The 13,977-nt window shown below is 46.9% G+C and overlaps 2 protein-coding genes across 4 annotated transcripts in view; both read left to right on the forward strand.

Moving 5' to 3' along the window:
- The window catches only part of znf646 (zinc finger protein 646), a 22,624-nt gene extending 19,150 nt beyond the window's left edge, over positions 1-3,474 (forward strand). The window contains exons 4-5 of the mRNA XM_041238747.1: positions 485-1,054; positions 1,541-3,474. Coding sequence (XP_041094681.1) covers positions 485-1,054; positions 1,541-2,960 — 1,990 coding nt within the window. The 3' untranslated portion in view covers positions 2,961-3,474. The remainder of the gene's footprint in view (positions 1-484; positions 1,055-1,540) is intronic.
- The window catches only part of LOC121306777 (perforin-1-like), a 16,539-nt gene extending 2,562 nt beyond the window's left edge, over positions 1-13,977 (forward strand). The window contains exons 1-4 of one of the 3 annotated variants that reach the window (XM_041238703.1): positions 6,382-6,773; positions 10,509-11,119; positions 12,066-12,204; positions 12,702-13,976. In XM_041238703.1, the coding sequence (XP_041094637.1) occupies positions 10,584-11,119; positions 12,066-12,204; positions 12,702-13,802 (1,776 nt within the window). In that variant the 5' untranslated portion in view covers positions 6,382-6,773; positions 10,509-10,583 and the 3' untranslated portion in view covers positions 13,803-13,976. Of the gene's footprint in view, positions 1-6,381; positions 6,774-7,501; positions 8,199-10,508; positions 11,120-12,065; positions 12,205-12,701 lie in introns of those variants that run through there. The other 2 variants (XM_041238702.1, XM_041238704.1) reach the window with 2 other exon arrangements.

A 13,977-nucleotide genomic window follows, 5' to 3' on the forward strand; every position in this document is an offset into this window, starting at 1 on the left:
AGTTTAATAATCAGACTCCCGCTGCACAGCAGTGTGATCCAGTCCTGCTTTCACTAGGAGTTTAATAATCAGACTCCCGCTGCACAGCAGTGTGATCCAGTCCTGCTTTCACTAGGAGTTTAATAATCAGACTCCCGCTGCACAGCAGTGTGATCCAGTCCTGCTTTCAATCAGACTCCCGCTGCACAGCAGTGTGATCCAGTCCTGCTTTCACTAGGAGTTTAATAATCAGACTCCCGCTGCACAGCAGTGTGATCCAGTCCTGCTTTCACTAGGAGTTTAATAATCAACAGACTGAGCTGCACAGCTAGACACACTGGGGCTGATTTCACTGGTAGTTTAATAATCTGACACACCTGAGCTTGCTAGTGCACACTGGAGTCAAGCTGATGCCACCCTGGATTGGATCACACTGCTATGTCCTAGGAGTCTGATTCCCAGCCCTGCAATAACAATGCCACGTTCTCTATATTCCTGACCGCAGAAATACCCTCCGCCACCCCCCCCCCCCCCCCCCCACCCCCCCAAAAAAAAAAATGTCATCTTCACCAGAACCCGTCAAAACTCCGGCCGCCCACAAAACGGAAGAAACCAACGACAGTGGGGGCCGCACGCCCCCTGCTGGCCGGCGCGGGAAGGGCGGTCGCGGCCGCACCTACCGCTGCTCCGTCTGCCGCAAGGCTTTCCCCAGCCTCGCCCTCCTGCAGCCTCACCGCGCCACCCACGCCAAGGAACGCAAGCACCGCTGCGCCGACTGCCCCAAGGCCTTCGAAACGCGGGCGCTGCTCTCCAAGCACCAGCGGTCACACTCCTCCGCGCGCCCGTTCCAGTGCCCGCTCTGCCGCAAGGCGTACAAGTCGTCCGTGGAGCTTCGGAACCACTCGCGCAGCCACACGGGCGAGAAGCCCTTCGTGTGCTCGGAGTGCGGGAAGGCTTTCATGCAAGCCGTCTGCCTTCGCATTCACATGAGCCAGCACTCTGGAGAGAGGCCTCACTGCTGCCCCCAGTGCCCCAAGAGCTACCCCACGCTCTCCAAGCTGAAGGTTCACGTCAGGTCTGTGTCGTTTTTTAGCCTTCTCAATTTTTAAGACATCCAGTTATTTTCGTTAAAGCTACAGGCAGACAGGCAGGCAGGCAGACAGACAGACAGAGCCTCACAATCCTGTTCAGTTTGACTCTGCAATATAATCCCTTCTTCTTGATGTCTGTGTTAGTTTACTGCACTCTGAAAAGAGTTTAGTTTCATTAAAGCTACAGACAGACAGACAGACAGACAGAGCCTCACAATCCTGTTCAGTTTGACTCTACAATATAATCCCTTCTTCTTGGTGTCTGTGTTAGTTTACTGCACTCTGAAAAGAGTTTAGTTTCATTAAAGCTGCAGATAGACAGAGAGAGAGAGAGAGACAGACAGACAGACAAACAGACAGAGCCCCACAATCCTGTTCAGTTTGACGCTACAATATAATCCCTGCTTCTCAGTGTCTGTGTTAGCGTCAATAATTTTTTTTTTTGTCAAACCCTTTTGCTTCTCCTACAGGTCCCACACGGGAGAGAAGCCCTACTCCTGCACGGAATGCGGGAAGGAGTTTGCCGACCCCTCTGTGTTCCGAAAACACCGTCGGAACCACCAGGGTCATCGACCTTACGCCTGTAGCGAGTGCGGCAAGACCTACACCGAGCTGAAGGACCTGAAGAACCACCAGCGCTCGCACACGGGGGAGAAGCCCTACCTGTGCTCCGACTGTGGCAAAGCCTTCTCCCGTTCCTCCTCGCTGGCCTGCCACCTCCGGATCCACTCGGAGAGGAAGCCTTACCGGTGCGAGCAGTGCGGCAAAGAGTTCACCCAGCTCTCTTCCTACCAGAGCCACCTGCGCACGCACTCCGGGGAAAAGCCCTTCCTCTGCCCGCAGTGCGGCAAAATGTTCTCCGACCCTTCCAGCTTCCGCCGCCACCAGAGGGCGCACTCCGGGGTCAAGCCTTACCAGTGCGACAAGTGCGCCAAGCGGTTCCGTCAGCCCGCGGACCTGGCTGTCCACCAGAGGATCCATTCGGGCCAGCGGCCGTACAAGTGCCCGGATTGCGACAAGGCTTTCGTGGCGTCCTGGGACTTGCGCCGGCACGCGCTGGTCCACAGCGGGCAGCGGCCGTTCCCGTGCCAGGAGTGCGGCAAGGCGTTCGCCGAGCGCTCCTCCCTCAACAAGCACCGCCGTGTGCATTCCGGGGAGCGGCCGTTCAAGTGCGCCCTCTGCTGCAAGTGCTTCGTGGTCTCCTCCAGCTTGCGCAAACACGAGCGTACGCACTTGACCGAAAAGCCTGCCAGAGGAGGTGGAGGAGGAGATGGTGGAGGAAGTGGAGGAGGTGGAGGAGGTGGAGGAGAGCAGCAGCAGCAGCAGCAGCTGCCAGTGGAAGAATCCACGTCCGGGGCAGTATCCGGCTTCTGCTGCGAGCGCTGCCGGGCCGTTTTCGGCAGCTGGGCCTCTCTGCGGTCCCACGAGTGCGTCCCGTTCCCCTGCCCGCGCTGCAGCGTCGCCTTCGCCACCGCGGACGACCTGCGCAGGCACGAGAAGGCGAGCCACGCGGAACCACGGAGCCACGCCTGCGAGGAGTGTGGCAAGGCCTTCCTGAACAGGGCCGGGCTCCGCAAGCACGAGAGGATCCACTCCAGGGAGCGACCCCACACCTGCGCCCACTGCGGGAAGGGGTTCCTGTTCGCCGCCTACCTGAGAAAGCATGAGAGGACCCACCGGGACCTGCCCACCCCAGGTGGGGTGGAGGGATTGCCGGATCAGCCCGTGATGGCCACGCCCATCCCCGTGGCCGTGCCCATCGCGACTTTTCAGACGCTAGCGACAGCGGCCGCTGTCTACCTGGAGAAGTCCGCGGAGGTGACCTGGGAGGAGATCGGGGTGCATAAGGAAGCCGACGACTTCAGCAAGCACTGCGAGGAGCAGAAGTGACCCCTTTTCAATAGGGGGCGCTGCAGTAGAAAAGGGGGGGACGGAGTCACTTCTGTGTACGCGATCCTGCGATATTGTTGGCTGAAATCATAACTCAATGAGGTTTTCTGTTACAGTTTTATGCTAGTCAAAATTATGCTGCAGGATTTGCAATTCTAAATAGTTATAGTAGAATATCAGCCACAAACTTGCAATACATAAATACAGAGGACTTTTTTTTTTAAAATAATTTTTCAAACAAATTGGCTTATCGTTGAAAGTACATGAAATGATGAATCTGGAACTGCGAACGATTGGGCTCGAAAAAATCATTTGGACTGGACTGGGGGAATTCGAAGTGCTGCACAGCAGAGAATTTGTTCTTATGAGTCCTGTGCTTTGCCGATCGCGTGAAAAATACAGTGTTGAAATTGCCTTGAAACAACTTTCATGCAACATGCAATACGAGAAAATGAAAACTTTTATTTTCAAATGTTGATAATTGCCAGAATAAAGATATTCCTCTGAAAAGCTGGACAGACTACAATATAATCCCTTCTTCTTGGTGTCTGTGTTAGTTTACTGCATTCTGAAAATAGTTTAGTTTCATTAAAGCTGCAGACAGACAGACAGACAGACAGACAGACAGAGCCCCACAAGCCTGTTCAGTTTGACACTACAATATAGTTCCCTTGCATTGTGTTGCTTGCTTCATCCTTGCAAGATTTTAGTCAAGCACACCCATATTTTAGTATGAAGTGTTAGAGAAATTGCAAAGTCTGTTTTTTCTCCTCTTTTGAGCGGATCTTGTGCTAGTTCTGCACAGGAAACAAAAAATTGAATAATTAAAAAAAAAAAAAAAAAACAACAATATTTACTGCAAACTCTATCGAATACTTTATATTGATGTCATTTGAAAATACAGCCCTAGGAAAGCATATACTGGATCACACTTTGATGTGCAGCGGATCAGTCTGATTATTAAACTCCTAGTGAAAGCAGGACTGGATCACACTGCTGTGCAGCAGGAGTCTGATTATTAAACTCCTAGTGAAAGCAGGACTGGATCACACTGCTGTGCCGTGGGAGCTGTATTTCTACCCCTGCTGTTTTAAACCGTCTGGAATTATTGCAAACATGCATTCCTAGTGAAAGTGGCAAAGTTAAGCACATTGCAACTGGGGCTAGCTGTTGCAATTGCAAAACTTATATTAACACCAGGGCTTCCTGCACTGGGTTCCCACAGGGTTTTGCAGCTCATATGGACCATGTTCTGAGAGTTTAATATACTGATAAACAGCAGCAGATAACAAAGCACAGAGAGGTCTGCTAAAGCATAGGGAAGCATTGTAAAGCACAGAAGTGTGGTAAAGCATAGGGAAGCATTGTAAAGCACAGAGAGGTCTGGTAAAGCACAGGGAAGCTACATTTGAATGAATGCAACCACAATAAGACGCTGTTCTTCATGAGATCTGTAGCCTTGCCGATGGAAAAGTCTCGCTGGATCTCTCGGCTTCATCACAAACCCCCCTGGTGGGTATTCTGTCATTGATCTATCCCTTATGAACGCTTCCTCCAGTAACAGCACAGCACAGTGTAATAAAACATAAAGCTTGGGAAAGCATAGGGAAGCATTGTAAACACAGAGAGGTCTTGTAAAGCATAGGGAAGCATTGTAAAGCACAGAGAGGTCTTGTAAAGCATAGGGAAGCATTGTAAAGCACAGAGAGGTCTGGTAAAGCATAGGGAAGCATTGTAAAGCACAGAGAGGTCTGGTAAAGCATAGGGAAGCACTGTAAAGCACAGAAGTGTGGTAAAGCATAGGGAAGCATTGTAAAGCACAGAGAGGTCTTGTAAAGCATAGGGAAGCATTGTAAACACAGAGAGGTCTGGTAAAGCATAGGGAAGCATTGTAAAGCACAGAGAGGTCTGGTAAAGCATAGGGAAGCATTGTAAAGCACAGAGAGGTCTTGTAAAGCATAGGGAAGCATTGTAAAGCACAGAGAGGTCTGGTAAAGCACAGGGAAGCATTGTAAAGCACAGAGAGGTCTGGTAAAGCATAGGGAAGCATTGTAAAGCACAGAGAGGTCTAGTAAAGCACAGGGAAGCATTGTAAAGCACAGAGAGGTCTGGTAAAGCATAGGGAAGCATCGCCATAAAGAGGACTGATGATGTTGTCATATTTGTAAACCTTCTGCATAAATGTCTATGCAGCTACCAGTAATATAGGTAGGATAAATACATTATAATACTAAAGTGTGCATTGTAATAGACAGGCAGGCAGATGGATTGATAGGCAGAGATAGATAGATGGATGGATAGATAGACAGATAGATGGACAGATAGATGGCTAGATAGAGAGATAGATAGGAAGGTAAACCCACGTCTGTATTTTCATTTGCACAGTACATGTGTTACGCACGCAGTACTGGAACAAAGTGTTCAAAATGTTCTCGAACATTCACACCTCCGTGGTTAACAGGGTTTTGTTTTGCAGAACTGAGAAAAAAACCAACAAAAAAACCAAACAAAAACGAAGTAAAGTAACGTTTGAAATGAACACAGCAAACACAGTTACCTAGTGGACCCGGACAGGACTTCTGCTGTATGTACCTGCAATAGAGGGTTTTTTTGTGTTTAAATGCTTTGTCAATTCTACCGTTCTCATTTTTATTTTAATTTTTTTAGGTACGTGATTTGACTGCGTCGCTATAATCCGGCACACAAGTTCAGTCTCACGGTTGCCGGATTAGATAGTTTTGCACCATATTTTGCTCTATCTAGACCAGAATACAGATAGACAGACAGACAGACACGCAGATAGCTGTGAAGTGTTCTGGTGAAATATTTGACAGACAGATGTTTGCTAATCAGCAGATATTCAAGTAATCCCCTCACAGGAAATTGGGGGAGATCAAAGCTTAGTTGTGGATTGCTGTTTCAATAGAAACAAGACGTGAGGGTTGTGGTTTGTTAACTGGTGTTAAATCCCCCCCGGGGGGGGGGGGGGGGGGCGGGGGAAGAGGTTCTCACTGACATGAAACATTTACAAGAAACTTTAGGTAGGATGGTCCTTATTGCTGGAAATGATGTAGGGGTATGTAAACGAACTGGAGCGTCAACAAAAAAAAACTGGTTGCTAGGTTTTTCTTTTATTCTTTAGAAACTTTTGTCTAAAACATTGTAAAGCACAGAGAGGTCTGGTAAAGCATAGGGAAGCATTGTAAAGCACAGAGAGGTCTGGTAAAGCATAGGGAAGCATTGTAAAGCACAGAGAGGTCTGGTAAAGCATAGGGAAGCATTGTAAAGCACAGAGAGGTCTGGTAAAGCATAGGGAAGTATTGTAAAGCACGGAGAGGTCTGTTAAAGCACAGGGAAGCATTGTAAAGCACAGAAAGGTGTGGTAAAGCATAGGGAAGCATTGTAAAGCACAGAGAGGTCTGGCAGAGCATATAAAAAACAAAAAAATAAAACCAAACCTAGCATTGATAAACTAACGTTACATGCACAGTACAAACCAAGGGGAAACGACCCTTGCAAACTGATCGTGGCAAACGTGACAGCCTCTCTAAAAGCCCTAGTGAAACTAATGAACCAAACAATAGAGACCAAAGCAAGATTACTCATCTCATGTGGAAACCTTCAGCAAGTGACTAACTGACACAAGAAATCTCACCACAGCTGTTGTCGACAAGCAGGGTGTGAATTTCTCTGTCTTGAAGTCACATGTTACATAAATAGCAAGATAAGATGACCCCCCCCCACATTTCACCTACCTACCTTCACATCCTCTGGCAGTAGAGACCCAGCTATAGTGCGCTAGAACATTCAGAGGTAAGCTGCAAATTTATTCGATTTTTTTAAATTTCATTGTCCTTTCAGAGGTCATCAAAAACTAAAAGATGAAGACAATTGAACTGAAGGGGAAGTCACGAATGAGACCAGCCGAGAAACGTTTTGCTAGAATTATATATATGTAATTTTTTTTTCTAGTTCAGTACATCTTGTGATGTTGTAACTACATACACCTAATGTATGAAACAGTTCTTATAATAGTGTCCTGTGACAGTGGGGTTTGCTTATTAGGTGCATGAGAGTGTGTTGTAATGTTTATTCTGCTTTCAAGGTGTCATTTTTTTAACTAAAAGTACAGCAAAGTGTAATGCAGCACAGTGAAAGCATAGGGAAGCATTGTAAAGCACAGAGAGGTCTGGTAAAGCATAGGGAAGCATTGTAAAGCACAGAGAGGTCTGGTAAAGCATAGGGAAGCATTGTAAAGCACAGAGAGGTCTGGTAAAGCATAGGGAAGCATTGTAATGCACAGAGAGGTCTGGTAAAGCATAGGGAAGCATTGTAAAGCACAGAGAGGTCTGGTAAAGCATAGGGAAGCATTGTAATGCACAGAGAGGTCTGGTAAAGCACAGGGAAGCATTGTAAAGCACAGAGAGTTCTGGTAAAGCATATGGAAGCATTGTAAAGCACAGAGAGGTCTGGTAAAGCATAGGGAAGCATTGTAATGCACAGAGAGGTCTGGTAAAGCATAGGGAAGCATTGTAAAGCACAGAGAGGTCTAGTAAAGCACAGGGAAGCATTGTAAAGCACAGAGAGGACAAGACAATCCAGGGTGAATTAATGTACATCACAAGCAAGGGAAGATTGCAAAATTACATGAAATGTCCCCCTGCTATATTTCTGTGAGGGTAGAGGCGATTTTAAATATAGACTGAGATTAAGAACAAAGGCATTGATGGCTGTGGTCTCAGTCTGCTGCAGCTGACTCTCTTGCATGTGGGTTCAGCTGAGGTTTTGCTGTGGGCTTTTCGGCTGTGTTTCTATTTTTTAAATCTCCTGCAGAGAGGGGTTTCTGCGCACGTTGTGTTCCCTGCGAGCGAGCTTCAACTGGATCCTTTTTCAGGTTTTCAAAACTCGCTCGGAATGAGGAACAAGCAGATAAATAAATAAAAGGCGACTGTGACAGAGGCCAGACGGAGGTTTGGGGTTTTTTTTTAGAATTTTTGGTTGTTTGCAGAACTGGTGCTGCTGCTTCACTTCTTGCACACTGCTGACCAGAGACACTTTTTCACAGGAAAGAAACAACAGCGATCAAACTAAGAATAACAGCAGTAATAATGTCACCGCTCGTGAACTCCACAATCCACTACCATCATCCACTAAAGCAGACCCCTGTTAATGCAGAGCACTCTGGATGACTCATTACTCATAGACTGTGGCTGTCACTGGTGTGGTCCCAGATCAAAGGTATTACAGAGAGAAAGAGAGAGAGAGAACGCTTCCCTATGCTTTACCAGACCTCTCTGTGCTTTACAATGCTTCCCTATGCTTTACCAGACCTCTCTGTGCTTTACAACGCTTCCCTATGCTTTACAAGACCTCTCTGTGCTTTACAATGCTTCCCTATGCTTTACCAGACCTCTCTGTGCTTTACAACGCTTCCCTATGCTTTACAAGACCTCTCTGTGCTTTACAATGCTTCCCTATGCTTTACAAGACCTCTCTGTGTTTACAATGCTTCCCTATGCTTTACCAAGACCTCTCTGTGCTTTACAATGCTTCCCTATGCTTTACAAGACCTCTCTGTGTTTACAATGCTTCCCTATGCTTTCCCAAGCTTTATGTTTTATTACACTGTGCTGTGCTGTTACTGGAGGAAGCGTTCATAAGGGATAGATCAATGACAGAATACCCACCAGGGGGGTTTGTGATGAAGCCGAGAGATCCAGCGAGACTTTTCCATCGGCAAGGCTACAGATCTCATGAAGAACAGCGTCTTATTGTGGTTGCATTCATTCAAATGTAGCGTGGGGGGGACGACTCACCAGGCGAATCACGCTGTTTCTGGTTATTTGGTTGGGCTCGGTCTTTTTCTTTCCTGGAAATGCTTGAGTCTGAGAATGAGACCCCCCCTCCGACCCCTAACCAAATAGCAGTTAACCCACCACACGCCTCACTTCCTGTTTCCACTGACACTTTGATCTTCTCATGAGCAACTTCCTGTGGGGTCTTTTAATTTCCTGTTCTGTACTAAAAAAAATCTGCCCTTTGTTATAATAGAAACTCACAGATATTATTATTATTATTGTTAGTAATAATAATAATAATAATAATAATAATAATAATAATAATAATAGTATGGAATTATTTTATATTATATACACTTAGGTATACTTGAATGTCAAATATATGCGTCTTAGGTATACGTCCAATGTAAGTTCGAAGTATAACTTTGCACGTGTATTTTAGGTCGTGACGATTTTTGTCATCTTGCTGATTTTATTCACGATCAGGTTAACCAATATTATTGTGACGATTGTATACTGGATTTACGGCACGAATATTATATTGTAATAACAGGGTTACAATGCAAGCTTCATATTGAAACACAGTATGGTATGAACTAGGATGCTGTGTATAATAATAACACTGCTAGAATCCAATATGAACTAGGATGCCGTGTATAATAATAACACTGCTAGAATCCAATATGAACTAGGATGCCGTGTATAATAATAACACTGCTAGAATCCAATATGAACTAGGATGCCGTGTATAATAATAACACTGCTAGAATCCAATATGAACTAGGATGCCGTGTATAATAATAACACTGCTAGAATCCAATATGAACTAGGATGCCGTGTATAATAATAACACTGCTGCTAGAATCCAATATGAACTAGGATGCCGTGTATAATAATAACACTGCTAGAATACAATATGAACTAGGATGCCGTGTATAATAATAACACTGCTAGAATACAATATGAACTAGGATGCTGTGTATAATAATAACACTGCTAGAATCCAATATGAACTAGGATGCCGTGTATAATAATAACACTGCTAGAATCCAATATGAACTAGGATGCCGTGTATAATAATAACACTGCTAGAATACAATATGAACTAGGATGCCGTGTATAATAATAACACTGCTAGAATACAATATGAACTAGGATGCCGTGTATAATAATAACACTGCTAGAATCCAATATGAACTAGGATGCCGTGTATAATAATAACACTGCTAGAATCCAATATGAACTAGGATGCCGTGTATAATAATAACACTGCTAGAATCCAATGTGAACTAGGATGCCGTGTGTAATAATAACACTGCTAGAATCCAGTATGAACTAGGATGCCGTGTATAATAATAACACTGCTAGAATCCAATATGAACTAGGATGCCGTGTATAATAATAACACTGCTAGAATCCAATATGAACTAGGATGCCGTGTATAATAATAACACTGCTAGAATCCAATATGAACTAGGATGCCGTGTATAATAATGTATATGAGACCACACTCCACAGAAAGGGAGTCCACAGGTGACGAAGCCTTTGGGAGTCTTTTCAGAAGTGAATGCGATTCAGAGTATGTCTATGAGTTTCTGTGCCCCCCTAATTCAGACTCCCCCATCCCCCTCATTCCCTGTCTTCCTGTTTTTCTCATCCGCATCTTCCTTACGGACAGGAACAGCCAACCCTCCCCAACCAAACTCTTGCTGCAGGACACTGATGTTTATTTATTTTTTATTTCTTTCAGATTGACGGCACCTTTTGGAAAGTTTTTTTGTTGGTTTTCCTTTCTTTCCGAGTCTCGCTGGTTTTCCCCACGACGATGAAAGGACAGCTTGTCTACTTCCTGTCCTGGACCCTTCACTTCCTGTTCCGCCCCGCCCTCCCGGAAGCCTGCACCACTGGCACGGCCGCCGAGTGCAGAGAAGCCGACTTCGTGCCAGGGTACAACCTGGCGGGAGAAGGCTTCGACATCGTGAAGATGGAACGCAAGGGCGCTTACGTCATCGATGTCAACTCCTGGAAGAGGAAAGACAGGACCTGCACCCTTTGCAAGAACCCCTTTCTGGAGAACGTGGCTCAGAAGCTGCCCCTGTCCGTGGTAGACTGGCGGGCCCTTCCCAAGTGCAGCTCGAAGATCTCCAGCTCCATCCATCAATCGAGTGAGTCCCTCGTCAACTCCAGCACGTCTTCCATAGAGAACAACTGGCAGCTCGATCTGAAAATCAATACCGTCAAGGCATCGGGGAACCTGCTGCTGGCGGGGTCTCATTCCCGGCTGGCCGAGTACTCTATGGAGAAGACCAAGAGCGATAAGTTCAGCTTCACCAGCCACGAGACCTCCTGCAGATTTTACAGGTAGAGTCCAAAGGCTTCCTTTTAAGGCATGCCAAGTTAAAAGTGTTTGTTGTCTTTTTTTTTTTTTTTACTTGTTCAACATGGCAGAATAATGCAGAATGAAAGCGTGGTTAACCCTTTCCAGTCTGATGTCTTGGACCCTGTCCGGCATCAACAAAAAGACGTCAAGCACAGGTCTCTAGTCGTTTTTTGTCTCCGGAAAAAACAGAGAAAACCTTTCAATGGCCGAATGAAACCGAAAAAAGGGCGTATCTCATAGCCCCACCCCCTACAGAGATGTTACAGTAATAAAATAACGACTCGTATCGCATTATTGAGGAGTTTGGTGATAAAACGAGTGATCAGGAGAGGATTTATCAGAGTGCGCGTCTATAAAGAGGTATGTGAAAAATACAGCGAGCGAGGGGCGGGGCTGGAGATGCAGTACTGAGTGTCCTTTTGCGATTCAGAGCCTTTTAAACCTGTTTTACTCTGAAAAAACAATATTTTAAACAGCGCGCGTGAATATAAATTGGACACGACGCGCCTGACGAGCGCTGAATAAACGGACCGCTAAGGGTTCAACACAGATTCTCGTGGTGAAGCCCGGGCAGGAGGGTAAAGCCTATTGAAAAAAATCATGGCGAACTATCGTAAATGTTATCGCGGCATGGTGGGAAAAAAGGTACCGACTGGTGGCAAAGGGTTTGTTGGTAATTGAAATCCAAGGGATTTGTGGGTAACTAAAATCCCAGGGATTTGTGGGTAACCCATAAATCTGCCTTGTATAGATAGAACTTGTTCTCAACCGTGTGTGTGTGTTATTTCTTACCTGGTTTGTGTAATTGAATTTAATCGATGGTTTACAATGGCTTGCCGGGAAAATTCCCATTTGCGTTTTACTGTGGACAAATTCCCGGCTCGGCCAATGTCGTAAAATGTACAAATGTGGATTTCCTGTCTCCAGTTACAGGGTAGTGGACGAACCCAGACTCCACAGAGAGTTTGGCCGCACCGTGAAAAAACTCCCAAGGAACTACGACGGCCAGAGCAAGCCCCTGTACTACAAGCTGATCGACACGTACGGCACGCACTATGTGAAGAAGGTGAGGACCAGATGTCTCTAAAATGGAAAGCCAAAGCATACTTGTTTTAAAGCAGTTCTTTCGGGTTTTCTTTGTGTTCCCTGAAAAAAACGGACGAGGATTAAAACAGGCCAAATTGAAATAACCAGATACAGGTCGCTCTCTTTTAACTGCCCCCTGTTATAGAGTCGGATATAACCTTTAACAATAATCTTTAGTTTTACATAGCAACTTTCATAGCGAGCCACCATCGCAAAGCGCTTTACAAGAGACTAGGGCGTGTGAGCTGTGCATCAGCTGAGAGTCACTTACAACAACGCTTCACCCCAAAGACGCAGCGCAAGGGGGTGAAGCGACTCGCTCAGGGTCACACACAGGGGGTCAGTGGCTGAGCTGGGATTTGTAACCTTCTGGTTACAAGCCTGTTTCTTTAATCACTGGACCACACAGCCTTCTATAATATGTGATATGTGAGTGCTGACTGTTTATTTATATGTATATTTATATATATGTTTCAGGTGCTGCTGGGCGGCAAAGTAAAAAGCATCACCTCTATAAAAACTTGCAAAACCGCGCTGGACGGGCTGACCGTCAACGACGTGAAGGACTGCCTTGACGTGGAAGCCTCGGCCACGGTGAGCGACAAGGCCGAGGGGGCCGCCAAAGCCCACCACTGCCAGGAGCTGAAGAAGAGGAGCAGCAACAAGCAGAGCTTCCACGACTCCTTCAACGACCGGCAGACCGAGATCACCGGGGGCAAAGCCATGTCCGCCGATCTCCTTTTCTCCACCACCTCGGACCCCAGCGCTTACCAGGAGTGGATGGAGAGCTTGAAGACCACCCCGGACATGATCTCCTACGCACTGGAGCCCCTGCACAACCTGATTCGTTTCAAAGGCCCCGTCAGGAATAACCTGAAGAAGGCTGTGGTTCACTACATCTTGGAAAAGGGCCTCCAGCAGAGCTGCTCTGGAAAATGTGCCACGGGGTCGCGGAGCAACCTGGGAGACTCCTGCTCCTGCGTGTGTCACAGCGGCGCGGGCATCGACAGCATGTGCTGCCCGACCCAGAGGGGGCTGGCCAAGCTGACAGTGAAGGTGATCAAGGGCGAAAACCTCTGGGGTGACTACCACGGCCAAACGGACGGGTTCGTGAAGGTCATCTTAGGGAACAGGGTGGAGAGGACCTCGGTCGTGCCGGAGAACAACAACCCAAGCTGGAATCACTACTTCGATTTCGGGAGCGTCACGCTCACCATGGCCACGGAGCTGAAGTTCGAGGTCTGGGATGAAGACAGCGGGTGGGACGATGACCTTCTGGGAAGCTGCTCTCGGAAGCTGGAGAAAGGGTCCCAGGAGAACTTGTGCGCCCTCAATCACGGGAACCTCTTCTTCTCCTACACCCTGGAGTGCGGACCCAGCTTGGGCGGCCCGGCCTGCGGGGAGTACACCTCAACCCCAGTGAGCGCCGAGCTGATGAACAGCTTCGTGTCGAGGAACTCCAGGAGAATTTCTCCAGAGATGCTAGCGTCCATGGGAGTTGTGTTTCCCATCCTTTCTCCTTTCCCTTCCAACACCAGCATGCGCGAGTCAGTAAATGAAGAAGCCCCCCCTATCTAGTGGGAAAGTTAGGGGTATCGCCCCCAAGTTCTGAAGTCACAAGTTAGACTATCAAGGATTAGTTTTACAGCTGGTTTGAGAGACCCCAATTCGTGCTCAACTTGAACTATCCAATGCTATCTTCTTCTTCTTCTTCTTCTTCTTCTTCTTCTTCTTCTTCTTCTTCTTCTTCTTC

Source organism: Polyodon spathula, chromosome 50 (genome assembly GCF_017654505.1).
Source record: "Polyodon spathula isolate WHYD16114869_AA chromosome 50, ASM1765450v1, whole genome shotgun sequence".
In the NCBI taxonomy this organism is placed as follows: domain Eukaryota; kingdom Metazoa; phylum Chordata; class Actinopteri; order Acipenseriformes; family Polyodontidae; genus Polyodon; species Polyodon spathula.